Here is a 25,626-nt window from a genome sequence, read left to right as displayed (position 1 = left end):
AGTTTTTTTTTTTGGTCACTCACTTCTTCTGCATTTGCAAATGCAAGAGTGACTCTTATGTAGAGCTGCACCACAGCAGTTTTACAGAGCTTTTTTGAATGGTTCTACCAGAAAAACTTAATGATCAATTAAATAATTTGATCAATTATTTTGATCAAACTTGAGATCACAGTCATTTATCACGATTATGCATTGAGTTAAATGCTCCCCGAGTTTGTCCTCGAATTCTAGAATACCCTGGTTTTTCAAAGCATTTTAACAATGCATCAGGATCTGCTTCCATCGACAAGGTCTTCACCTTCTGCTCTGCCAGACATGTAAACTGTGTTTTGAAGGTCCGTTTTTGAAGAGTATTTGAGAAACTTCATTCTGCTTGGTGCAGGGAATAGCTGTGATGGGAGGCAGATCGTCAGGCGATGAATTAGAAATTCCCTGATCTGGTTTTGCTTTGTGATCTACTGGTGGAGCATGCATTTTGATATTGTTCAACACCTCGAGGGATAAGCAGACTAACCAGGCAGCCCCCCACAGCACTTGAAATCTCACACAAGGTAGCCTCAAGTAGACATAAGAGGAAATGCAGTTTGTGGCACTTCATTGTTGAATAACATATTAGCCAGCAGAGATAATTTCTGTATAAATGTTTTTTTAACAATTAATTTCATAAATTAAATGTATTTAAAAACTGACAATACACCCTAGTTAACATGAGCATTTGGGTCTGTTGTATTTATCATGAACAAAATATTGATCTCATTTAAGTTAAAATACTTGTTTGCATTGGAGTAACAAAAGAACTCAATGGTCTTCGGGGACTCCGTACAACTAGGATTACGTGGTTAGGGTTTTTTTTTTTTTTTTTTACGTGAACAACAGAATCTGGCAACTCGGTGGGAGGCGACGTCGGCAAGAGCTCTATCGGTTTGTTCTCTGACAGACAGCGTGGAAAGATGGTGCTCGACTTGGACCTGTTTCGAACCGACAAAGGCGGCGACCCCGAAGTCGTCCGTGAGACTCAAAGAAAGAGGTTTAAAGATGTTACCCTGGTTGACAAGCTGGTGGCCGCAGACACAGAGTGGAGAAAATGTAAGTCACTCTGCAGCTAACGTCAACGCGGTGGCTAACGATGCTAATGTTAGCGTAGCCATCAATGTATCTTATAATGGAGAAGAGTTCACGCCAGACTACATTTTAAAAAAATGTCTTTTTTAAACTGTTACAGTTTAATTGTGGTAACTGTTTGATCCGAAATGGGACCGAACAAGGTTTTTGACTTATTCAGGGTCCACCTGTTTATTCGGCTCATTGTAATACTAAATATAAAATCTTCAGAATAAATTTAGGGAATACTTTTGGTTGTTAGCTTCACTGTGTTGCTGCGCAAGCTAAAAGCTCACTGCACTGCAGTGGTCTGATCTCACTTATGAAAGTCGGTAATTTAAATGGTAAACGTGCTGGTTGGTGTGTTATATTTGCGCCGTATTGATTAGTGGATAGATGTTGTACACTGTTTCTTAAGCAATTCATTGAAGTTTGTCTGTCATTTTATTTAGTATAACCAGATGTGAATAGCACGCTAATCTTAGCGCAGCTAGCATAATTCAGCAAATCTAGAAAAGCCATTGTGGTTGTTATTTAAGTACCTAGTTATTTAAAACCAAACTTTCACAAGACGAGTCACTAGTTAACCTCCTGTTCCCATTATTCCGTTGACTTAGCTTAATGGGAAACGCTGGCTAACGCCGGGTTAGCTAAACGATGCCGGGTAGTCAATCTGATGCAATCCCAGCCAGCAACATGTCAGGTCAACCTCGCCCTGTAGTGTGACTACTGAGATAGTCAACATGATCCAGTTTTAATAATTTCTTCTGTACATTATTACAGGTATGAAAGTTGCCAAGACAGTGTTATGTTTATATTATTATTTTGGGCTGTTTAATACTTAGTTACTGTAAATCATGTCACCAGGTTATTAGACCAGCTGCTGTGGCACACACACAATCTCATAATGCACTGAGTCACTGATTTTACCCCCTGACAGGCCGCTTCACTGCAGACAACCTGAACAAAGCAAAGAACCTTTGCAGCAAAAGCATCGGGGAAAAAATGAAGGTATTTCAACATAACACTAAATGGGGACTGTTGAGCATTGTATTTGTTTTCCAGTCCCTTCAGAAATAAACAAGGTTTAGCGTTGTCTGTCTTTAACCCTCTGCTTTGTTGCTCATGCAGAAGAAGGAACCAGTTGGAGAGGATGAGGCTGTTCCTGAAGAAGCGCAGAACCTGGAGTCTCTTACGGCTGAAGTTCTGTCGGTATGACTGACTGCACTCTTTTCTGTCTACACAGCATAACTGTTTGTAAGCTGGCAAACAGATCTAACAAGCTTGTTTGCATTTTTTTGTCCTGTGCCAGGCCCTGACAGTAACCCAGATTAAAAAGGTGCGTTTGTTGGTGGATGAAGCGATAGAGAAGATGGACAGTGAGAGAGTAAAGCTGGAGGCGGAACGTTTCGAGTACCTGAGAGAGATCGGCAACCTTTTGCACCCCTCTGTACCTATCAGCAATGATGAGGTGTGTGGTTTGGTTTGAGGGGGGTTAATACTAGAGCCCAACATTGATCTTGAATGTCTGAAAAGAAGACCGCTAGACTTTTTTTTTTTTTTTTGGTTTGGTCATCAATCATACTACATGGTCAGTGCTAGAAGCAGCTTTTTCTTTGTAAATAACATCCACATGTCTGTAATGAATGTGGTTATTGATTTATCATCCATTATATGGACACAGCCCACGCACAGATCAAAACACCATCATATCATGATGATTTTTCTGTCCTAATTTTCTGCCTTGTTCATTTACCACATCCATAGCAAGGGAAATAGAGCCACCACTGAAGTCTGATGCAACCTTTCAGTTATTGATCAGCTGATCAGTTATTGATTCTGACAGACTGAAGCACAAACTCAACTTAAGTTGCTCACTGCTGCTGTAAGCCAGCAGTGAGCTGGTGTTGTACACTGAAAAGTTGCAGGCAGGGGAAGAACAGTATAATCATTTACTTAGCTAACCCTTCCTGTTATCAGCTGCACCTTCTAATGCCGATCACCCATAAAGTGAAAAGTAAAACTTGATGACACAAGACTGGATCACCAGCAAATAGCAGGGTGTCTCGCTGTCAAGTCCTGATAATTGATTTAATGTATTGTGCTGTGGGGAGTATTTGCTGGCTTAATCTGGGTCCACGTCACCCAAAAGTGAAAGGTCACTCACCATTCGTGTGAAAGTTATTCATATGCTATAGTCTTCCCAGTTAAACAGTGCTCTCCTCACAAACAACATAAAAACACTGATATAATTCCATTAGTTTTTCAGAGTTCCAGAGGTTTGGAGAGTGTGGCTTTCAGGCAATTCTGGCAGCATATACAGCTTTAACACCTCATTAAAACCTTCAAATAAACTTTGAGCTTTTTGTGAATCTGAAAATAAAAACACATGTTTTCCTTATTAGTAATTCACAGAGTCTGGTAGTATAATAAATGTCTTGTCAGTTCAAGATTTTCTGATCATACAATCAAATTGTTTATTGTTTGCTGTCAGGATGCAGACAATAAGGTGGAGCGTACCTGGGGTGACTGCACTGCCCAGAAGAAGTACTCCCATGTTGACCTGGTGGTCATGATCGATGGTTTTGATGGCGAGAGGGGAGCAGTTGTAGCTGGCAGCAGAGGTTATTTTCTCAAGGTACGTTTTCATATGAAGAAAAGTAAGTAGAGAAACAAAGTAACACATAGTAGCATGACCAGGTTTCCCTTTCCGCTTCCTTTCCTTTACTGACCAGCTGTTTATCTCCTCTCTGCTGTGTTCAGGGTCCCCTGGTGTTCCTGGAGCAGGCTCTGATCAATTTTGCCTTAAGGATCCTCTACAGCAAGAACTACACCATGCTCTACACACCTTTCTTCATGAGGAAGGAGGTCATGCAGGAAGTCGCCCAGCTCAGCCAGTTTGATGAAGAGCTTTACAAGGTATGGAGGCTGTCTCTGAATTGGAGCATGCAGTATACTTGTTCCAAAGTGGTAAAACCTGTGCATTAGAGATGCAGCAGTTGCATTTTTGTAGATATTGTGTGAATAGTTCTCGTTATTAGATTTACAGTCCCAACCGTGTCAAACTGGTATCCTGATGATGATGACAGTGAGTTGAGTGGACTTGGGCAGCCTGCCTGCTCTGAATCCAGTAGAAGATAATTGGAGTGTGGCAGAAAAGAAGACTGGCAACCAACAAATATGTCTATACATGGATTTAGGTTCCCTCTTCAACCTCTCTACATGTTTCTGTCAGGTCATCGGAAAGGGAAGTGAGAAATCAGATGACAGTTCCATAGATGAGAAATACCTCATCGCCACCTCAGAGCAGCCCATCGCTGCCTTCCTGAGGGAAGAATGGCTCAAACCAGAGGACCTGCCCATCCGCTACGCCGGCTTCTCCACCTGCTTCAGACAGGAAGTGGGTTCCCATGGCCGAGACACCCGTGGGATCTTCAGAGTGCACCAGTTTGAGAAGGTCAGTTTTGTTGAAATTGTGATTTTTTTTTTTTTTTTTTTTTTTTGTATAATTAAAATTTTTTTTTTTAATTCAAAAACTATGTCAGATTAACACTAATATAGTTTCAAAAACATTAATAACAAAAGTACTTTTTGCTTTTAATTTTAAACATTGTTTCTTCTACGTCTGCTTGTAGATTGAGCAGTTTGTCTATGCCTCACCGCATGACGGCAAATCATGGGAGATGTTCGATGAGATGATAGGAACAGCAGAAGAGTTCTACCAGTCACTAGGAATTCCTTATCGTATCGTCAACATTGTCTCTGGTAGGTCAAATACACGCACTCTCACTCCTCATACCACACTGAGCATTTTTAGTTGCTGGACACACACAGACAACACAATACAAGGAATAAATATTTAATTCAGGTCTTTTTATTTTTTAGGGATATTTTTTCTTCTCCATTTACTCAGATCTTATATTTTGTAGATGGTCTCACATTGTGAATATCACAGAATCACTGTATTGCAATACAGTAATATTATACCACGAGACTACAGCTAACCATACCACAATTGAAAGTGAAAACTTTAAATATATTATAAATATTACATATCCAAGTGTTTTGGTAGGAAGGAAGAAACACAACTGTTGGGCCATCCTGTGTACTACATATTACCGATTTCTTATATCCACACACGCACATTCAGTCTCACCCTAAAGTGAGACGGAATAAATATCAGACTTGAATGTGGCCGATTCTTGAAGGTACAGCATCAAGTCTGTTTGTGTTGGAAACTAAAAGAAATCCAACACAAACAGACAGTTTGTTTTGTTTTTTTTAAATTGTGCATGAAGAAGAAAAGAGAGATACATGGACTGACCTTCACCAAACCAATCATCATGCATGTTTGTACATAAATACCATCCCTCAGTTGGACAGTCATTCATGACTTGAACTATCCACTTCAGTAATTACTTTCAGCACAGTGGACAGACATTGAAAAATGAATGATTGTTTTGCACATGTAGGCCTACAAAATCTAGAACGCATTACAAACAGGATAAATGTGTTCATCATTTAGTCAATATTTAGATTTTTACGCTATCTGAACTATCAGTCCAGTATAACTCTGTATAACATCCACTAGGGGTGAATTGTTTGAAGCAGCATGAACAGAGTTGAGTTAAACATGCACAGCAGACAGTTAAAGATGCCACAACCAGGCTGCGTCTGGGTCACCTGCACTTGTATGTGGAAAAATGAAGACAGTATGAAAATGCTTCATGAATTTCTTTGTGGTTTATCTGATGGAACTGAAACATTACAAACTGAATTCCTTCTGTAGATAAATTAGATAAACGTAATATCCAGCACTACCTGCTAGGCATTCACCTAACTGTGCTTCAAACAAGCAGAAAGAGTTTTAGATGATTTCTTTATAACTCAACCATGACATAAACTAACTGCTCTCTCCTTCGTGTGTACTGTAGGTGCCCTGAACCATGCAGCCAGTAAGAAGCTGGATCTGGAGGCCTGGTTCCCCGGCTCAGGGGCCTTCAGAGAGCTGGTCTCCTGCTCAAACTGCACAGACTACCAGGCCAGGCGGCTGCGCATCCGCTACGGACAGACCAAAAAAATGATGGACAAGGTGAGTGCTCAGTTCCAACACAGCGTACAAGAACTAATGCAGTTTGTGTGTCTTGTCTGCTATTTCGTAAGGGATCAAAGATAAAGCGAATTACTGGGAAGCAGAAAAATCTTAACTTGCTTCCCCCCTGCACATGCGTTTCACTTTTCTGTAGCCACACTCTAAATTCATATCTCTCGTTGTCTTTGTGTTTTGTAGGCGGAGTTTGTGCACATGTTGAATGCAACCATGTGCGCCACCACACGTGTAATGTGCGCCATCCTAGAGAACTACCAAACTGAAGAAGGAATCATTGTTCCAGAGAAGCTCAGGGAGTTCATGCCTCCTGGTAAGCTGTGCTGGCTTTCTTACCCGTTTACTGCACCTAGAGACTTTTGATGTTAATGCACACTATCATCCCAACTGCGTTTGTCTCCATATAATACTTAGCATTTGGAACAAATTTCAAATGCTTTGCAGCTTTCTTAGAGGAAAAAAAATTGACATTTTTGGAAGTGCTGTCCTGCTGAGAGGTACATGTTAACATCCATACCCGTCAATCGTATGTGTATCCAACACTTGAAGCTGATCACAGGGACTGACTGCTACCCTGCCTCTGTCCCAAGTTAAACTAAGATGACTCCTAACATCTCTACATATTATATTTGACACAGTGTCATGACAGTGATTGTTTATATTAGAGATGGTTAGTTTAAAGGCTCAAGGCTTCCCCCTGCTGGCCATTTAAAAAAAATTCAAGTTTAAGAAACGTGACCACAGACTTCACTTCTCATACCCAGAAGCTGCATCCATGCTTTATATATTTATTATTATTATTTATATTATTTACTTTATATGTAGTCTGTGCGTCATTAACATTCTTGTTCAGTGACTGTCAGCAAACAGCTTGCAGGAGCGTAGCTGTCACCCTCTGGTGCATTCTACCAGATGGTTGGAAAAACAAGGGAAAATATGTTTTTAAGACAAGAAATAGTCATGTAAAATATTGGATATATTAAATGTTTGTTTTTGTTGTTTTTCCCATCTTCAGGTTTGACAGAGATCATTAAGTTTGTCAAGCCAGCTCCCATTGATCAGGAAATGTCCAAGAAATCAAAGAAACAGCAGGAAGGAGGGAAGAAGAAGAAGCAGGGAGGAGGCGGCGGAGACCAGAACCTGCCCGATGCCATAGAGAACATGTCCGTGAACGATTCGTAGACCCCGGCACACAGCAGCAGTGTCGCCTCACCAGCCTCACAGATGCACACTAATAGAACAGACTGTTGCTTGAATTGTAATGATCAGGGATTAGTTTGTCACGTCTCACAAACTAAACCTGAAATTGGCACTTAACGGTAATGTGAACGCTCTGCTCTGTTCCATCTGTGTCCGTCTGAGTGGGTGGTGTTATGTCATCTCATCATTCACATAAAGCTTGCCACAAAAAGGGATCCTTTAGTCAGCCATCCCCAGGTCACTTCACCCCTCTATCACTGTATGACATCATCAGCAACACGAAGCCTAAAGCACAGCTGCCGACACCTCATGGAGCGTGTCGGCAGCTGTGCTGAGAGTCAGGCTTCTTTTCTGTCTATTTCTGTCATTGATTTGATACAAGCAGTCTTTTGGGAATATGTTATAAAAAGTATGTTTGCAGGATGTTGGGCATTGTTGATAATGTGTTCAAAAACTGTCTGAACTCACCGTTTGTTGACTGTGAGAAGTAAATGGTTGGGTATTTTAACTGTCTGGTTTAGGCTTCTCTTTGCGTTGTCTGACCACAATCATCATTTTCATCCACTGTTTAACACGATGCTCTTCTCCACCTCGAGACGTTGATGTTTCCTGTATGTACTTGCTAAGACAAATATATATATATAATTGCGCATTGATGAAGTGGCACGCACTGTAAACAATAAATACAGTTGATCTGGAAGTTCTTGTTTGTTTGTTTTTAAGTATATGCACAAAGCAGACTAGATCAGTGGTGATGGTAATGTGACTAACCACACAGCAAGCCAGGCTGTTTATTAACCAATTACATTCAAAATGCTTTAATAGGTACCAAGTTCACAAAGTGGACAGATCTGGTTTAGGAAGGCAAATTAGATGGTAGCAGTTGTTTGCCTGTATATATGTGTGTCCAAGCAGCCGTGCCCCTAATGACTTCAAGCCTGACTGCATTAAAGTTATCAAAGCATCTGAATGTGGTGTAATGAGCCGTGACCGCAGTAAAGAAGGCTAAATCATATCTCTAGTTAAGGTGTCAATGTGAGATCACCAGTAACCATATGAAAACAAATTCTGAGCTTTTTCTAACACAAACTTCAGTATTCTATAATATTATGGCTGTAAATAGATATGTTAAAGATGCTCTCAGTGTCAAAAGGTTCAGGGTTTTCCTTTAACTTGTCACCAGTCTGGATTTTCTAATACTGCAGAGGTGTTAGGGTGTGTACTACTGCATGCCACATCCCCAGTTTCACTCTCAGCCAGCGGCACTTTGATCCCTGTGTTTACTGTCTGTTTCTACAGCAACTATTCAATTACATCCCAAAAATAAAATATCTTAAAGAAAAAGCTTAGCTAAGCAAAGAGAAGAGTCAGTCTACCTCTACTTTAGAACAGTCCACACATATGTATTTATTTTTATTATTTAATTATTTTTGTCCTGATCTTCGTGTCACGAAAGAGCTTTTAAGCACAATAAAACATCTTGCTTAGATGTCCGGCTGGCTGGTTATCAGATAGATGTGCAATAAGCAATAAGGAAGACAAATCAGTTATTCATTAACTCTGACAGACTTTACACTCCCCTGCAGTTGGAAGCCAATTTACTCCGTTTGCGGTATATTTACAAAAGGTAAGAAGAAATCTCCAGCACTTCTTTTCTTTATATAGTTGATTAGATCATTTGTATAATATATATTTATTTAAACCTAATTTATGTCTGTCTTTGACAGATCCAGGCTTTAGTTTGGTACGAGTGTTGAGATGAATGACGTGGAAGACGACGTTGAGATCTCCTTTCCAGTAAAGGTAAATGCTGATCTTTAACAGCCACAGTTTTGTTGCAGTGTTGAAAAATATTCTCAGCTCTGAGATTACTTATTTTTTATTCAACTTTATTTGTATACTTGATAGGTAGCAACCAAATATATATATAAAAAAACATACTGTGTAAAGTAAAATGCTAAGTAAAGTTCTTATTATTACTATTATTAAAAACAAAAACAACACTTTCCACTTGTTTCTGTAAACTGTAGTTTCTCGGTCGAGTAGAGGTGGTCCGCCCCGATGGAATACAGATCCTGGAAGAAGCCACTCAGAACCTCAAGGTGAGCCACCGACATATTTAATACATTTACAATGTTATTTTTAGTCGTGCTGGTGTCATAGATCATGCATTTATGTAGTCAGCGACCATCCGGTCCACACTGACAACATGAAGTGTTGAAAAGAGCGCCCAACACCTCTGCCACGCCACATATGAGAAACTGTTATTGAAATCTTTTACACTGCTCTGTGGATGTTTTACACAACTTTGAGATCATTTTTCACAACTTTGTAGTTGTTTTGTGTCTCTTTGTGGCTATTGTTGTCGCTTTTAAGTTGTTTAGTGCTTTGTTGTACGTTTTCATTGTTTGTAGTTGTTTTTCAGCACTTTGTATTTGTTTTGTGGCACTCTGTAGTCATTTTGCGTCTCTTTGTGGTTATTTTTCTGTGTGTGGTTGGTTTGTACCCCTTTGATGTCCCATTTTAGCCTTTTTATGGTTGCTGTGTATTTATTTGTAGTGCCCCGTGCCTCTTTGTTGCTTTGCGTCTCTGTGATTATTTTGTGTGAGTGGTTGTCTTGTTCCTCTTTGTACTTGTTTTGCTCACTTTTATGATTTGTTCTCTGTGTTTGTGGTTGTTTTGTATCCCTAGTTTGTTATGTCCTGTCTCTTTATACTCATATCAAGTCTCATAAACCCTTTTACTGCTCATAATAATAGAGCAGCGTCAATGTATCCAGTGCATTGACTCATGACCAAATATGTAAATACCACCAGCCTCTGCTCCACCTAATTGGGCAGCTGGTAAGTGCTAGCTTGCAGACATGCATATATTGGTTTAATTATGCTTGAGCTATTAGAGCCACCGCTTCAGCTCCTACAGGGCTGCTAACATGGCTGCAGACTCTCATTATTGTCTATAATGTACCCCTTTAAAATAGTCTTGTATTCTAGTAGGGAAAGGCCAACTTTGTGTGCATCTGCATCTGCAGGATTATTTATACGGTACTGTTTAAATGAAACAATTTTGTGTGTTTTTGTCATTCCTAGACTTCAGATGAATTCTCCTCTGAGAAAGCTGCAAAGAAGAGCAAAGTCCATCTGTTCCTGTCTCTGAGTGGGATAGACATTTTGGAAAACAAAACCAAGGTGTGTGACAAAAGTGTCCTAATTACAAAACTGCTCATTCTCATGATGTATTCAGCTTTCATGATGTTTTAAAATGTTAATTCTCATCATCTTCCCTTCCCTCAGTTCCTATTGTACTCGTGCGACCTCTCTACTATTTCCTTCTGTGCTGTCCATCCTTCTTCACCCAAAGTTTTTGGGTTTGTGGCCAAGCACCCTGCAGCAGACACGTACCACTGTTATCTCTTTCAGAGCGCAAAGTTTGTGAGTATTCCCAAGGCTGAAACTAAAGACCAACTTTGAAGTCTGATGTTGGTAGAGCAGAAGACTACAAATCCACAGCTAAATGACATATTCTGGCTTCTAGTGTCCCAGATGTGATTTTTTCTGAATTACTTTTTAGTCTCACGTGCTGGTCTCAGTTATTGGGGACGCCTTTCGGGTTTCAAAGAAGGAGGAGACACACAGAGTAGGACGAGACATAAAAGTGGAGGCACTCCAACATAAGGTCAGTCCTGAGTTGTCATGGCTGGGTTTTTTTTTCTATTTCTGCTAAAGAACTTACAGAGCTTATGAAATTAAATATTTCCAATGTTCACGAAAGCTTTAAATGAGTCTCTCAATCTTTTTAATACTTCTTTTTCAGAATAAAATGCTGCAAAGAGAGAATGATAAGCTGAAGAGGAGGCTTGCAGGAGAAACTGATGACTGATGATTGCATACAATGTTGCTGTTCTGGGTACATATAAGTACACAACGAGCGTGAGAGACTGCTTCCTATTAAATTTTACATGATGCTGAAATAAATATGTCTGTAATTTTCTTTTCTTTTTTTTTTCTTATTCAGCGTAGAATCCATTTTAGCTGCTTTACCCAAATCCTTTCTACTAGATGGCAGCAGCGAGTTGTCATTCTCACTATGTTGGCAAGTCTCTGGATGCGTTCAAGTGTTTTAAAAACATAATAAATATTGCACTTAATTGTTTCACTTACAGTTAAAAATAAAAAACAAACAAACAAATGCTTTAACATCACTCAGAACACTTTGAAATGTTTGATGAAGTCTGTAATTTTAAAGAGCTGTCTTGTAAGAAATAAAAATGTGTTTCATTTAAACGGCCATTTGTAGTGTAGATGTTTCAAACTGTGCTGTGTGTCAGTAATAGATTAAGTTCAATTTTCCAAAATAATTTATGGCTAAATGTCATAATGCTTGACTTGTAAAACACGACATAACTGAATTGAAAATTGAAAATTCGTTTCGTTACCATTGGTAGCAGTAGCATTTGTTATGCATTTGCTGTGTATTGGATCGGACACTTAGGTTACGTGAAGGCAACAATATGTAAACTTTATTGAGAAAGTAACAGGGAGCGGCGGGAGTCCGAGGCTGTTTTGTTGGAAGATGTGACTTTATGCTAACGACAGCTAGTTTTGTCTAAAGGGTATTTAAAGTTTACTCAGTCATGCTTACGGACGTCTCCCATAACTCACCACAGGTGCTAACCGAGAAATTGTGCGTTAGCAGATTAGCTAGCCGAGAGACGTCACTCTGAGGCACGGCGTAAACTTTGCGCGTTCAGCGACATTTGGTGTGTTTTCGTTTACCGAACACAATTATCTGTAAATCACTGAGTCTTCACTTTTCTGGGGGGGCTCCTTATTATCCACCTCCGAACGGGAGACTCTGGCTCTGCTGTCTTTACCACCCACAAACACCCGCCATGGGGACGCGGTGGTCTCGTAGCGGCAGCAGCCAGTCTCTCCTCCCGGAGGAGCAGAGGGTAACGCGGTACACTGAACGCAGAGACTCCGATAACGACTCTTTGGATGGACTAGTCCGGCGGGAGGACATAGCCCAGTTCCCGTACGTGGAGTTCACCGGCAGAGACAGCGTAACTTGTCCGACCTGCCAAGGCACTGGACGCATACCTTCAGGTGAGTAGAAAGAGTTGATAAATCAGTAAGCGTTAGTGTCGGACAGTCAGTCTGTGTTGATATGAGGACAGTTTCTGCTCATTTAACGCCAGAGATGAGGCGCAGAATTCCTAAAAGGTGTTTTCAAGTGTTTGGCACGGAAAAAACATTTTAAGTGTCGTAAAAGGCTTGTTGGTCTCTAATCTGTGACGTTTAAATGTCCTAAAGTTTGACCAAGAAGGACTGGATTGATTATAACGTAGGTACAGTAAAGCAGAGCCATAAAGATAAAACAAATTATTTCTTTATTTTACTTGTAACCCCTTCATAAATCCTGTTGACTACAGTCTAGTTACTAATATAAGAAAATATATTAGACATAAAAGACGCAGATATCAGCCAGCATGGTCAGTGTTGGCTCATACTGACATTTAGCTAAAGTTGTGCTGGTAATTCTGAACGAGACACATTGAGTTTGTTTTGCAAGGTTTCTGAAGCTCTGTGAACAAATGGAAAAATCAAGAAATTACTAGATTGTCCAGAAAATTGATCTGCACTTATCCACTAAGAAAACACTTAAAGTAATGTTTTTCATGGAGTTTATGACCCACCGTGCATAACAGCAGAACTTTGACCTCACACGAGGCCATGTGACACCAGCAATAAGAAACGTGGGCGCAAACACTAGTTTAGAAGATGCTGAAAATGTACATTCGTACAGATATGAAGGGGCACAGCTGTACAATTATGAGCCTGTCAGACATCAGAGAGGCCAGGGGGTGATGTCGGCATTTAAGTGCCATTTATTGAGTTTTTGTTTTCTCTCACCATCCCTGATCCTCCCGTATGGAAAAACTGCTCTAGAAGGTGAAAGTGAAAGAGCTGCATGTACAGAAACAACCGCAAGAGTTGTTGTAATCACACATTCCTGACTTCTAAATTCCAAATCTGGAATATCTTCAGAAGCATAATCACCTTGTCCATCACAGAGGCAGGTGTCCCATTGTTTGCTTGGCTAATGTCTGAAGATGATGGTCTATGAGATGTACCTCATACATCTGGTACTTTTTTGTCCATAGTACTCCCAGAGCAGATTAATGTAAGTAATGACATATAGCTATGCGTGGTTCCCTGTGCTCAACATAAAATAACTTTGTACTATGCTGTATGTTTTATACAATTTTGTGTCTCACCTAATAAAATGTGTTAGAGTAATGATTAGATTCATGAAGAGCTGCACCAGTGAATCTGTTAAACAGAAGCTATTATTTTAAGTTGGGGGTTCGTTTGCTTAGCTGTAAAAGGCTGACGGGGTATTGTCATCACCCTGCCAAGTGGGCGGGCAGGCAGGATGTATGGACAAGTTTGTGAATGCAATAACGCACAAATGAGGGGAAGTAGGAGCTTCAAATTCAAATACCATTTGTGTTTCTACTAAGATGTCAGATGAGTTTGAATCTCAGTGACCTCAACATTAGGGTCAGAGTAAGTTTTCTGTATGTAAACAAGGTGACACAGGGTCTTGAACTTGATACCACAGGTGTGTTACCTGGGAGGCGGAGGGGTAGCACTTTTAGCTGATGTCCTGTGTTTAATTTCTCCGTCTTTGTCGTGTTTCCAAAAAAACAGTTTTAATGGGAAATGCTAAACATCATTTTTCTTCTTGCTCTGCAGAACAAGTGAATGAACTGGTTGCACTGATCCCGTACAATGACCAAAGACTGCAACCCCAAAGAACGTGAGTAACTGCAGCACACTGATGTGTTCCTGTGTCTGTTCCCTCTGGACGTGTGGGTCTCTCACTCTGTCTGAGGTGATGTAGGAGGTGAGTGCATTGTCTGGAGAGAACCTTCCCTCTCTGTGTCGTAGGAAGCTCTACGTGGTCCTGTCAGTTGTGCTCTGCCTGCTGGTCTCTTCGCTTGTTGCCTTCTTCCTTTTCCCACGTCCAGTGGTTGTGGTGGACGGAGGGATCCGCTCGGTGACGGTGACGTTCGACCGCAACAACACAAAGGTCCTGATGAACATGACGGTAGGTTTCATATCACAGCTTCTAATAATCTACACAAACAGCATGACAAAGCATAACTCTCAGCCTCTGCAGGCTCAGGTCTCACTTCACTAAGAACTCCTCTGTGGGATCAGCACCGATGTGTTTCCATACAAATGTGTCTGAAGTGACTAATGAGTGGAAGGACGGGTTTGCAAGCTAGCAACAATCTTCAGCTTCTGTTTATTCAAAAGTAACGCTCTTCTTTATCACATGTGGTCAGTGGGTAAATACTTAGACAGTTTCATTATTTCAGTTCAACTTTGGGAAAGTACAGCCAGTTAAGCAACACAACGACCACAGTGAATTTGAAATGCTAATAGCGTGATTCAAGTGTTGAGTCTTGGCTTGAATTCAGCTGCTACAACTAAAACATCACATTAACACCTTAGGAGTCATTTTTTGTCTGTTTTCACTTGCTCAGCATTAACCAGACAAATGACTGATGAGCAGTTTCATGGCTAGAAGAGCCCTGCTTTCTTATTATTCCACAACAAGTTAATGTAAACAGTGGTCAGGAGATGAATCCGAGTGTTGAATTAGCATTTGTTTGCTGTTCAGAGCCTGATATCTCGCAGTCTGAAGTCCAAGGAGGTGTGGCAGGAAATGATGATGCTGATAGAAAACAGACTGTATCAGGAAGATGACAGATGTTATTTTAAAAAGCAAACAAAACACAATGAAGTGGTGAAATTTATTATGTTACCCTGCCTGGTTGCTTTAGAGTCTGTGGAAATAGAGGAACTGTCTAACAAGCACTTGGTACTTTGATTGCATGTTGATCGGAGCCTTTCAGATTCACTGTGGTGCTGTACAGAGGCAAAGCTTGAATAAGTGTCCAAAAACATCTGGACATTTATCTTTTGTAAATATAGACACACAAACAAGATTTAAAAAAAAAAACCTCCCCAAAAAACCCAAAACTGTAACAAAAAACATCAAACGTCACAGATGACAGCTAAACACAGTTTAGTGCTTTCTCGTGTTGTTTTGTAAAGAAGGGAAAAGATTCCATTCTTTTTTTGACCTGGAGGAGCTCCACTTTATAAAACCAAATAAATATTTAGTGTGCAAAAATGACTTTGACAAGAAGGGTTTGATTTCATCTACTAAATGTGTATGCTCCCTTGTGCTGCCAAAACAGCCCTGAGCACTTGAGGCATGAACTCCATTTGACCCCTGAAGGTGTGCTGTGGTATCTGACACCAAGATGTTAGCATCAGACCCTCTAAGTCCTGTAAGCTGTAAGGTGGGGCCTCCTTGTTTATCCAGCACATCCCACAGGTGCTCTATTGGAATGAGATCTGGGGAATTTGGAGGCCCAGTCAACACCCCAGGTTCATCGCTGTGCTCCTGGAATGATTCTTGTGGTGCATTATCCTGCTGAAAGAGGCCAAAGCCATCAGGGAATATGGTTTCCATGAGAGGAAGCACATGATGTGCAACAATGATTAGGTAGTTGGTATGTGTCAAAGTAACATCCACATGGATTCAGGACCAAAGGATTCCCAGCAGAACATGGCCCATGGCTGCCTCTCCTGGCTTGTCTTCTTCCCATAATGCATCCTTGTAGCAGGTGTTACCGAGTTTAAGCGACAGAAACGCAGTACCAACCGTTAGTGTGATTCATCAGACCAGCCTCCTTCCATTGCTCCATGGTCCAGTTCTTATATTTGCATATGCATCGTTGTGCTTTTGCTGGTGGTTATGGGCAACCTGACTGCTCTGCAGCTGTTCAGCCTCATTCACAACAAACTGTGATGAACCTTATATTTTCACAACTTTTCTTTCAGAACAAACAGTAACTTATGTTGTTGTTTTTTGTTTTTTTTTTGAAATTTAAGCTACAGTAGCTCATCTGTTGGGTCAGACCACAAAGACCAGCCATGGATCTGTGCCCATGATTCCTGGTTCTCTACTGTTTCCTCCCTTGAACCACTTTTGATAGATACTGACCGCTGCAGACCCAGAACAGCTCACAAGAGCTGCTTTTGTTTTGGGGATGCTCTGACCAGGGTCATCTAGCGATCACAGCTTGATCCCTGTTAAACTCGCTCAAATCCTTACACTTGTCATTTTTCCTGCTTCTAACTCATCAATTTTGAGGACAAAATGTTCACTTGCTCCCTAATATATCACACCCACTAACAGGTGCCACGATGAAGAGATAATCAGTGCTATTCACTCCACCTGAGAGTGGTCATAATATTATACCTGATCAGTATACACATTTGCTTTTCTTTGTTTTTGACAGAAGAGCAAATCCTGTGCTCTTGAATACATACGAGATCTTAGAATGAATGGTTGAGGTTAATTCAGAGTCCTACTTTGCTATGTGACTATCTTCATGTAAAAGTTGAGCGTGTGAGTGACAAAATGTCTCCCTCATCACGATAGTGGTTCTAAACCATCTGAGGATGTGAAACAATCGTCAGGTTTCATTTAAGCTGTGCACTGTGTAAGAGCTGCTTCACTAGTCTAGTTCAGATCTGCACTTTAGTGCACTGAAGCACTCTGCAGGCCACGCTTCCTTTATGAAACCGCAAAACGTGGCAACAGTGTTGACATTTTTTAGGATTTAGTTTAGAAAACATGTTGATGTTGCTGCTTTTGCCACTTTCTGCTTGTGTAGTAAATGGATGTTGATAATAATAATAATAGCTTCTGCCATCTGAGTGTCTTTTGATGAAACTTAACTAGAAGTGTCAAAAACAGGCTGTGTTGTAGGTGCTGTCTTTTTATTCCTCTGTGTGTCTTTTGTTCTTTATTTTACTCAGAGCACGCTCAACTTCAGCAACCCCAACTTCTTCTCAGTGCATGTGCAGAGCATCAGCTCCCAGGTCCTCTACATGAAGTCGGTGATCGGGACTGAGCTGCTCCACAACGTCACCACAGTGCTGCCACTCAGCGCGTGTCAGGTACAGGATTTCAGCCACTCAAAGTACAATCAATCAAGATGCTTGTCTCCTTTGCTGTTGTACACTATTTTAATGTTTCCGCTCCATCGATGCCGATACATTATCACTACTGCTGTCAGTGTTCCTTTCCATATAAGCCATATCCCTGTTATGGCTATTTTTAAGCAATTTGCAAGCTCCCCTATTAGTGTTGTTGGTTTTTTGTGTGGGTGTGTGGCAGCTGGTGCCAACAGCTGTGCTAATCTCCCCACAGCTGAAAATAGTAACCATAAACATGACAGAATTAATAATCAGTGGTTGTCAGGACCGCTCACTCTAACTTCATAGCAGGTAAGGTGAAGTTAACTAAGTTAGAGGGGGATACATACAAACGCCCCTGCACGCTTGTGTCAGGCTTACAAACAAGTGGCACACTGAATATCGACAGCAGATCAGAGCACAGCAGCCGCAGCATGATTCATTCATCACACTTCTGTGGTTGTGTACAGCTACAACAGGATGCTGGATGGCAGCTTATTTAAGCATTCAATCACACAAGCAGTTTGATAATTAGGACTGTTTTTTGGCCTTTGATTTACAGTGAGATCTATAAGAACATTTCTAACTCCACCCTTGGCTGTCTTCATGGCATCGTGGCCTGGGCCTGTTCACCGTATGTTGTTGTGTGTCAGCTCGAGTGGAGCGGCCGCAGCTGCACATATCCACCTCACGCTGAAGTGCTTCTCACAGTACACTTGTTAGTAGCCCAGAATTTTTCTTGTATCATTTCCCCACATGTGATCGAGAACAGGTCTGCCTCAGTAAACCAGGCGCTGTACCAAAGCAGTCAAACTCCTTGTGCTAAAGAACTGAATGATTAAAATCTGAAGAGACGACTGATACTATTCCTTTAACACACAGCCTGAGGATGGCTTCAACCAGCATTTGTCACACTGGATGTGCTGATCACTGAATAAGCCATTTGGCACTGGCAGAGAAGATTTGGCCAGTTTTTCACACAGCCCACATACTCAGCTCTGCTGCTTCAGTACAGCGCCTGTCATGCTCAGCGCTGTGGCTCAATGAAGCAGCAGATCTTTAGCTAAAAGTAAACGCCAGATAAAATCACCATTTCCTCTTTTTTTTGAGTAATGTTTGTTGTTATCTACCCAGCATTTACAGGAAATCACAGTGTTTTTATTTTGTTTTCCCCTCTTGTTTTAACAACCTTCTGTCTGCAGATCACCTCAGCTGAAGCAGTAAACAAAGCTCAAAGAGTTGCTGTGGTTGCTTCATTCTGTAGTTTCACTGCTGATAATGGCCTGAATTGTCTTCCTGTGCTGCTCTTGAAATACTTCTGTTGTTGGTGTGACGTATTGTGTCAATCTTCTGCAGGTGAACTACACTGTCAGCGTGGAGATCGGCAGTAACGCTCCGTACGTCTAGTAAGTGTCTGCGCCTGAGCTTGTAGAGGAAATTAAGCTTCTTTGCAAACCTACACATGAATTCCAGTTCAGTAATCTGAGCCTTTGTGTTTTGTTTTTTCAGTACGTTATGCACCATGTCCAGCATCAAGGTTCACAACATTCTCGTACTCATGCAGTAAGTGTCATTACCCCGACAGATATCTTTATCTTCATTTTACTTTGTTACTTCTGTCTTTTATCTTAACACTTGCAGCAGAAAAATCACTGTGATGTCTAATAGACAATGTGCACGTTAGCATATGCTACTTCCGGTGCGGAAACTCCTGTGGGGAGCTTTGTTTCCGGTGTCCTATTCGCGCCTTGTTTACAGTCCAAAACAAGTTAAGCAAATGAATGAATCAAGCGGCGATTTACATTTCTATAGATATCTTTGGCATTTACCCAATATATCTGTAAATGATGTTCATCGACTTGTCGATATTTTTTCCCCGCGCCTCAGGGCAAAAGAGAAAAGGGATTCAACTGTTATATTTCTCAGCTGTCCCTTGTTTATCGCGGGTGTTATGTTCTAAAATTAACCAGTGATAGGTGAAATCAAGTAGCCAATTGTCTGTGAAGGTTCTCAGTCATCCAGGTCATCGTAGTCAAAGGAGCTTGCAAAGAAAAGCGTCTGGACTTCTTTAAGTTGCTTGAAGACGTTTCACCTCTCATCCGAGAAGCTTCTTCAGTTCTAAGGTGAAATGGTGGAGAGTCCCAGATATAAACCTAGTGGGAGTTTCCCCCCACAGAGGGACAAAAGGACCCCCTGATGATCCTCTAATCGCCTGAGCCAAGGTGGGAAACTGGGTGTGGGTCCCAATCAGCCAGAGTTTCGGGTGTGTTCATTGTGAAACCTGGCCCCACCTTATCATGCGAATTCCTGAGGTCAGATGGCCCAGGATGTGAGTGGGCGTTAAGGCGTCTGGGAAGGGATCTCAAAACTGGATTATAGATGGCAGAGAGTTGGTGTCGTAAACCCCCGCCTCTGTTCAAAGATGGTCGCTCACAGTGGACATAGATGGCTTCTTTCACTCCTCTTTCAAACCATCTGTCCTCTCTGTCCAAAATGTGAACATTGGCATCCTCGAAAGAGTGTCCTTTATCCTTAAGATGCAGATGGACTGCTGAGTCTTGTCCTGTGGAGGTGGCTCTTCTGTGTTGTGCCATGCGCTTGTGAAGTGGCTGTTTGGTCTCTCCAATGTAGAGGTCTGAGCATTCCTCGCTGCACTGTACAGCATACACCACATTGTTAAGTTTGTGTCTTGGCGTTTTGTCTTTCGGGTGAACCAGTTTCTGTCTGAGCGTGTTGCTGGGTCTGAAATACACTGGGATGTCATGCTTGGAGAAAACTCTCCTGAGTTTCTCTGATACACCGGCTACATAGGGGATGACAATGTTGTTGCGTCTGTCCTTCTTATCCTCCCTCGCTGGTGTCTGGTCTTCTTTTCTCTGCCTCTTTGCTGACTTTAAGAACGCCCATTTAGGATAGCCGCACGTTTTGAGTGCTTCCTTTACATGTGTGTGTTCCTTCTTTTTTCCTTCAGGCTTAGAGGGAACATGTTCTGCCCGGTGGTGTAGGGTCCTGATTACTCCAAGTTTGTGTTCCAAAGGGTGATGGGAGTCAAAGAGGAGGTACTGGTCCATGTGTGTGGGCTTCCGGTAAACTTCGATGTTGAGTTTGCCGTTCTCTTCAATGTGCACAGCGCAGTCCAGGAACGGCAAACAGTTGTCCTTTGTGTCTTCCCTGGTGAACTTGATGTTTTTATCCACAGCGTTAATGTGCGCAGTGAAGGATTCCACTTCTTGTGTCTTGATTTTGACCCAGGTGTCGTCCACATATCTGTACCAGTGGCTGGGTACGCTTCCTTTGAAAGAGCCAAGAGCCTTCCTTTCCACTTCCTCCATGTAAAGGTTGGCTACAATATTGTAGCCAACTTTTACATGCCCAGTTTCACACCTTGGCTCAGGCGACTAGAGGATCATCAGGGGGTCCTTTTGTCCCTCTGTGGGGGGATACTCCCACTAGGTTTATATCTGGGACTCTCCACCATTTGACCTTAGAACTGAAGAAGCTTCTCGGATGAGAGGTGAAACGTCTTCAAGCAACTTAAAGAAGTCCAGACGCTTTTCTTTGCAAGCTCCTTTGACCAAGTAGCCAATTTTATTTTTTGATGGTGCAAAATGTTTCGTGGACATACAGCACTGCACTTCAGAGTCACACTGCTAGCGATCGATGCAGCGATTCTGTACTGTACAGGAGAGATGTCACGGAGGAGATCGTCTGCAGCAATCAGGACACAGGACACAGTGTAACGTAAAAATAAGCATGCAAACTTGCACTAAAAAAATCTGCGAAACAGCGAGGTGAAAGGTGAACCGCGTTATAGCGAGGGACCACTGTAATTTTGAAGGTAAGTCACAACATACCCTTCATAAATACTAATGTATAGAAACCCTTACCAGCAATCATTAATTTTTTGTGTGGCTTTTTTTCACAGTTTGTTAACATGCTGTGTAGGTGTGTACTTGACGAGCTGATATCGACATAACGGGGGAAACATCTAGTTTGACTATTCTTCACCTGTAGTTTGAATGCTGAACATTTGCCTGTTTAAATCATAATAACTGTCACTATACAGAGATGTGCTTCTGAATGTGGACGATGTGTCTTCTGCAGTAATGCAGTTCTGCTTGTGTTGAGTGATGTAAACAACTGATCGATCTAAACTCTTTAAACGTCAAAATCGATCATTAGATTTTTTATGACACAACAGAGGTGAGTGTTCCCACCTTCTGCTCTTTGTAACTTAACGCAATCTTTCCGTTTTTGAGTTTTGGACATGATTTTGGAGTATATCTTCGCAGTAGCGATTGACCGCAAAGTGAAGCTACCGGAAATGTACAACCCCACATCCGGTCTCAAACCAGGAAGTTAGCATTTTCTCGTGCACAGGGTCTATATGGTCATATGAAGCAGCATGCGGGGGCAGCCAATCAGAATAAGTTGGTCTAAAAGGGGGAGGAGCTAAAATGGCTTGTTTCAGAGAGTGGATGATCTGATGAGCTGTGCCAAAGGCCCACATAAATAAGGACGTTTTAATGAATCAAGAGTGAAGGAGAAAGAGTGCATCATGGGAATCCCCCAGCAGCCTAGGGAGGGTTCAGGGTCACCTGATCCATCAGGAACCATATATTTAGAAAGTTTTAAGCCTATCATTGTTGATTCCGTTCATCTGGACGTAGCCTTTGTGGGAGAGACAGTCATCCGAGTGACTTCTTCAGTCTCAGCTGACTGCAGGTTTCCCCAATCTTATAAATCTTTTTCTAAACACCGCGTCTCTGTGGCTTTTAAACCCCAAAACACGCTGCACCAAAAATTGGTCCACCCCAAGGATCGGGTCCCCCGACACAAACAGAATAACATAGTGTACGCCGTTAAGTGCCAGGAGGATTGCCAGGATTTATACATCGGGGAAACCAAACAACCTCTGGCAAAGCGGACGGCACAACACAGAAGAGCTACCTCGTCAGGCCAGGACTCTGCAGTCTATTTACACCTACAGGCCAGTGGACACTCTTTCAATGATGAGGATGTACACATCCTGGACAGGGAGGAACGCTGGTTTGAGCGCGGAGTCAAGGAGGCCATTCATGTGAAAAGGGAAAGACCATCTCTGAATCGAGGAGGGGGCCTAAGGGTACATCTTTCACCATCTTACAATGCTGTGATTGCAGCCATTCCCCAACTCTCTGTGAATGGTACTCATGGCCACTGATCAGTGATTGATCAATGGTCATGAGAATTTGCATAATTAAGATTAAGGAACTGACCTCCCAGCCCATTGTTCCTTCAGTGGGCTGGTTTCAGTCATTATGCAAATGTACTGTTTATAAGATTGGGGAAACCTGCAGTCAGCTGAGACTGAAGAAGTCACTTGGATGAGTGATCAAACGTTTCTCCCACTGAAAGTGCGACGTCCAGATGAATCAACTTTTGGAGATTTACTTACCTGGATGATTGAGCATGCATCAAGACGTTTTAAGCCTAGTCTTACAAGTACAGAGGGCGTCTGCCTCGTGAATCAAAAATGGGAGTTGGTTTCATAGAAGAGGGGCTTGAAAGAAATCACTGAGCTGAACCAGATTTACAGGATTTAAAATCAGGGACAGCACCTATTGCTGTCTGCATGCGCTAGCACATGTGATGAAACTTTTCTCGTGCCGTGCAGTTTGTCAGGGCGAGAACGGCGAGCATAATGGCCCCATAACAGTTATTAAGGGTCAGTTTGAAGCTTCCTGTCTTCAGCTCTCACTGGTTCTGTCTTGTAGCCAGTCGCTTCTGCACGAGTAGTGTAAACACAGCCTTAGATAAGAGATGCTGTTAACATATAAACCACATTGTCAGGGTGAGGTACTTTGGGGAAACTGGGTAACCCACTGCTTTTTCTTTCTTTTCCCAAACCCTTTAATTCTTGTTTTGCAGTCTAGAGAAAAGTCATTTGTGCGGGTACAGTTTCGTGCCCTGTGGTTCTCGATATCACACTTACAGAGCTGTGAGAAATCATTACTGTGGCAACGTGCTTTTCTTCTGTGAGCAATTAACTGGTTGAGATGTGACAGCAACATGGTAAACAGCCTGATTCTTACATCTCTGTCCTCTCCTGTTTTCAGAACCTCAGTCAAAACCTCCTACATGGTGCGAACGTCCCAGAACAGCCTGGAGGCCTATCGCTACATCGACTGCGGCTCCAACACCACGTACCAGCAGCCGGAGAATTACAAGATCCACTCCTCTGGTGACACAACGGCCCTATCCCTCCGTCACTCACTTCTGTGAGGGGCGCAGATCTGGGACTACAAGGACTGTGTTAGTGTACACTGCAGGATGGACTAACAGCTTGGCAGCAGGGAAATGCTTAATATCGTCTCATTTTCTACACTTGCTAAAAAGAGCCAACATTGACCTGCTGTTATCTCGTGCTCATCCAGGATTTGGCTGTATCTCGGAAAACAAGGGCTCTGACAAGGGAATGTTGTTCTAGCCATCAACAGATAAAGGGTCTTTGATGGACTTGTGAAATGTGGAATTATGGCCTGTAATGTCAAGCTCAGCACTGTGTTTGTGAAATGTTCTTGCCTGACTTCCTGTCTAAGTCCAGAGAGCAGTTTTGCTGTTTCAGAGCAACACGAGTCTGAGTGGAGAACTGAATGAGTCACTAGCAGCGAGCACTCCTTGTGTTGTAAGCAGGACAAAGGTCACAGAAAGCTTTCTTTAAGGGAACATTCTCAGCCAGGATGCTATTCGTGTTAATTATGGCTGCAGAGCTCCCTCTCTGTGCTGCTGCTGCAATGCCATTAGAATTCAATCAAAATTCCTTAGTGTGGCTTGAATGACTGTTACACTGTGATCACTACTGACTGTTGTTGGTTTTTTTGTTTATTTGTTTTTGGCAGCTTGAAACTGGTGTGGATTGTAGATATTTTTTAATGGTTCGATAAGTTATTGCCTGCCAAGTCTCATTTGAGCACATCTATAAGGAGAGAGGGATAACATCACATGTTTTCTTCCAGTGAAACTCCATTTAACTGCTTTTACTACTCCCTCAGTAGAAATCTACTCACAGAATCCTTAATACAGATCCAGTTAAGCTACAAAAAGAAGTCCCACCACCATACCACATGAGTGTAATTTAAAAATTAAAAACAATGCCTTTAGATAGTGAGAGAGCTGATTATTTGCAGTGAGACATTATTTCCAGCTGAACCCACCAAGCTTTACACATGCAGATAAATCTCAGGCAGGCTCAGAGAACACTGTTATAGAGTATTTAGAAAGTTGCTATACCAATGCTAATAATTATAAAGGTAGTATATCCTGTTGTATACGGTTCCCTGTGATTCCCACCTCTTTGTGCAGAATAATCTGCAGCGTCCCAACCAGAAGACGGCACGTCCTCTACAATCACAGCCAGGGTTGTGCAGGGAGTGACCATCTGTGAGACCTGCAGTAATGTTCTGAGACGTCTGAGGGGCGTTTCATTCAAACATCTTCAACTGTAGTGCACACAGTAGATTTAAAAAGGCTGCAGGTATTTGGGCATCAACAAAATCTTCAGCCGCCTTAATATAAAACTGATGTTAGGATTCGAGTTCCAGGCAGTGGAGGAGACCATAATGAGACCGGGTGGTACTACCCAGAGAGAGAAAATTTGACTGTGTTCTTTAATGGGTTAATTGGTCAAACTTTGCAATAGAATCTTACTGTGTGAAATTAGTGTTTTGTTGAAAATTGGTCTTAACAATTAGGATTTGCACCTGCACTCAGCGTTTACCCTGCTTCTGCCAGACTGACTGTAATAGCGTCACATGCATTTCCTTCTGGTTTGCAGCTTTTCTAACTCCTTGTGTGATGGATTTCAGCACATTCTCACGCTGCCTGGAGGCTGACTGCAACTTTGCCTTTAGACCAGCTTCAGTGTGGAAGCAGTTTGATAGGAGATTGATTTTTACTTTAAAGGGACAAATGCTGTAAATTTCTGAAACATTTTTACGTATTTTGTTTGTGGGGTTTTTTTTTTATTGCACCAATTAACCTTTTGGTTTAAGTTATCAAAAAAAAAGAAAAGACATTAAAGGGATTTGTGAATTAATAAAATGAATAATGAATACCAATAACTGTTTTGTTCTTGCCCACCACTTACAGTGGACAGAGTACACCACGTAT

At 41.8% G+C, this 25,626-nt stretch overlaps 3 protein-coding genes across 3 annotated transcripts; all 3 read left to right on the top strand.

The window, feature by feature from the left end:
• The first annotated feature begins 883 nt into the window (after positions 1–883).
• On the top strand, positions 884–8,108 carry sars1 (seryl-tRNA synthetase 1). Its single transcript, XM_040013889.1, has 11 exons — positions 884–1,086; positions 2,042–2,112; positions 2,233–2,313; positions 2,414–2,572; positions 3,596–3,739; positions 3,865–4,020; positions 4,337–4,558; positions 4,737–4,866; positions 6,036–6,193; positions 6,392–6,521; positions 7,224–8,108. The coding sequence occupies exons 1-11, from the start codon at positions 951–953 to the stop codon at positions 7,388–7,390; spliced, it is 1,554 nt and encodes a 517-aa protein (XP_039869823.1). The 5' UTR covers positions 884–950; the 3' UTR covers positions 7,391–8,108.
• A 130-nt stretch (positions 8,109–8,238) lies between these two features.
• On the top strand, positions 8,239–11,952 carry LOC120722759 (PTB domain-containing engulfment adapter protein 1-like). The gene is made up of 7 exons (XM_040013891.1): positions 8,239–9,035; positions 9,136–9,211; positions 9,439–9,510; positions 10,498–10,596; positions 10,702–10,839; positions 10,979–11,083; positions 11,222–11,952. Exons 2-7 carry the CDS (start codon positions 9,167–9,169, stop codon positions 11,285–11,287), a joined length of 525 nt encoding a protein of 174 aa, XP_039869825.1. The 5' UTR covers positions 8,239–9,035; positions 9,136–9,166; the 3' UTR covers positions 11,288–11,952.
• A 6-nt stretch (positions 11,953–11,958) lies between these two features.
• Positions 11,959–25,411, top strand: LOC120722758 (transmembrane protein 106C-like). Its single transcript, XM_040013890.1, has 7 exons — positions 11,959–12,513; positions 14,167–14,230; positions 14,362–14,521; positions 17,317–17,457; positions 18,832–18,881; positions 18,985–19,038; positions 23,574–25,411. Exons 1-7 carry the CDS (start codon positions 12,300–12,302, stop codon positions 23,737–23,739), a joined length of 849 nt encoding a protein of 282 aa, XP_039869824.1. The 5' UTR covers positions 11,959–12,299; the 3' UTR covers positions 23,740–25,411.
• Positions 25,412–25,626: the final 215 nt, after the last annotated feature.

The sequence above is a fragment of the Simochromis diagramma genome, unplaced genomic scaffold (assembly GCF_900408965.1).
Source record: "Simochromis diagramma unplaced genomic scaffold, fSimDia1.1 OVJJ01000705.1, whole genome shotgun sequence".
Taxonomy (NCBI): domain Eukaryota; kingdom Metazoa; phylum Chordata; class Actinopteri; order Cichliformes; family Cichlidae; genus Simochromis; species Simochromis diagramma.
Note: the sequence above shows the minus strand (reverse complement) of the source record. Positions and strands in the feature narration are given on the sequence as shown.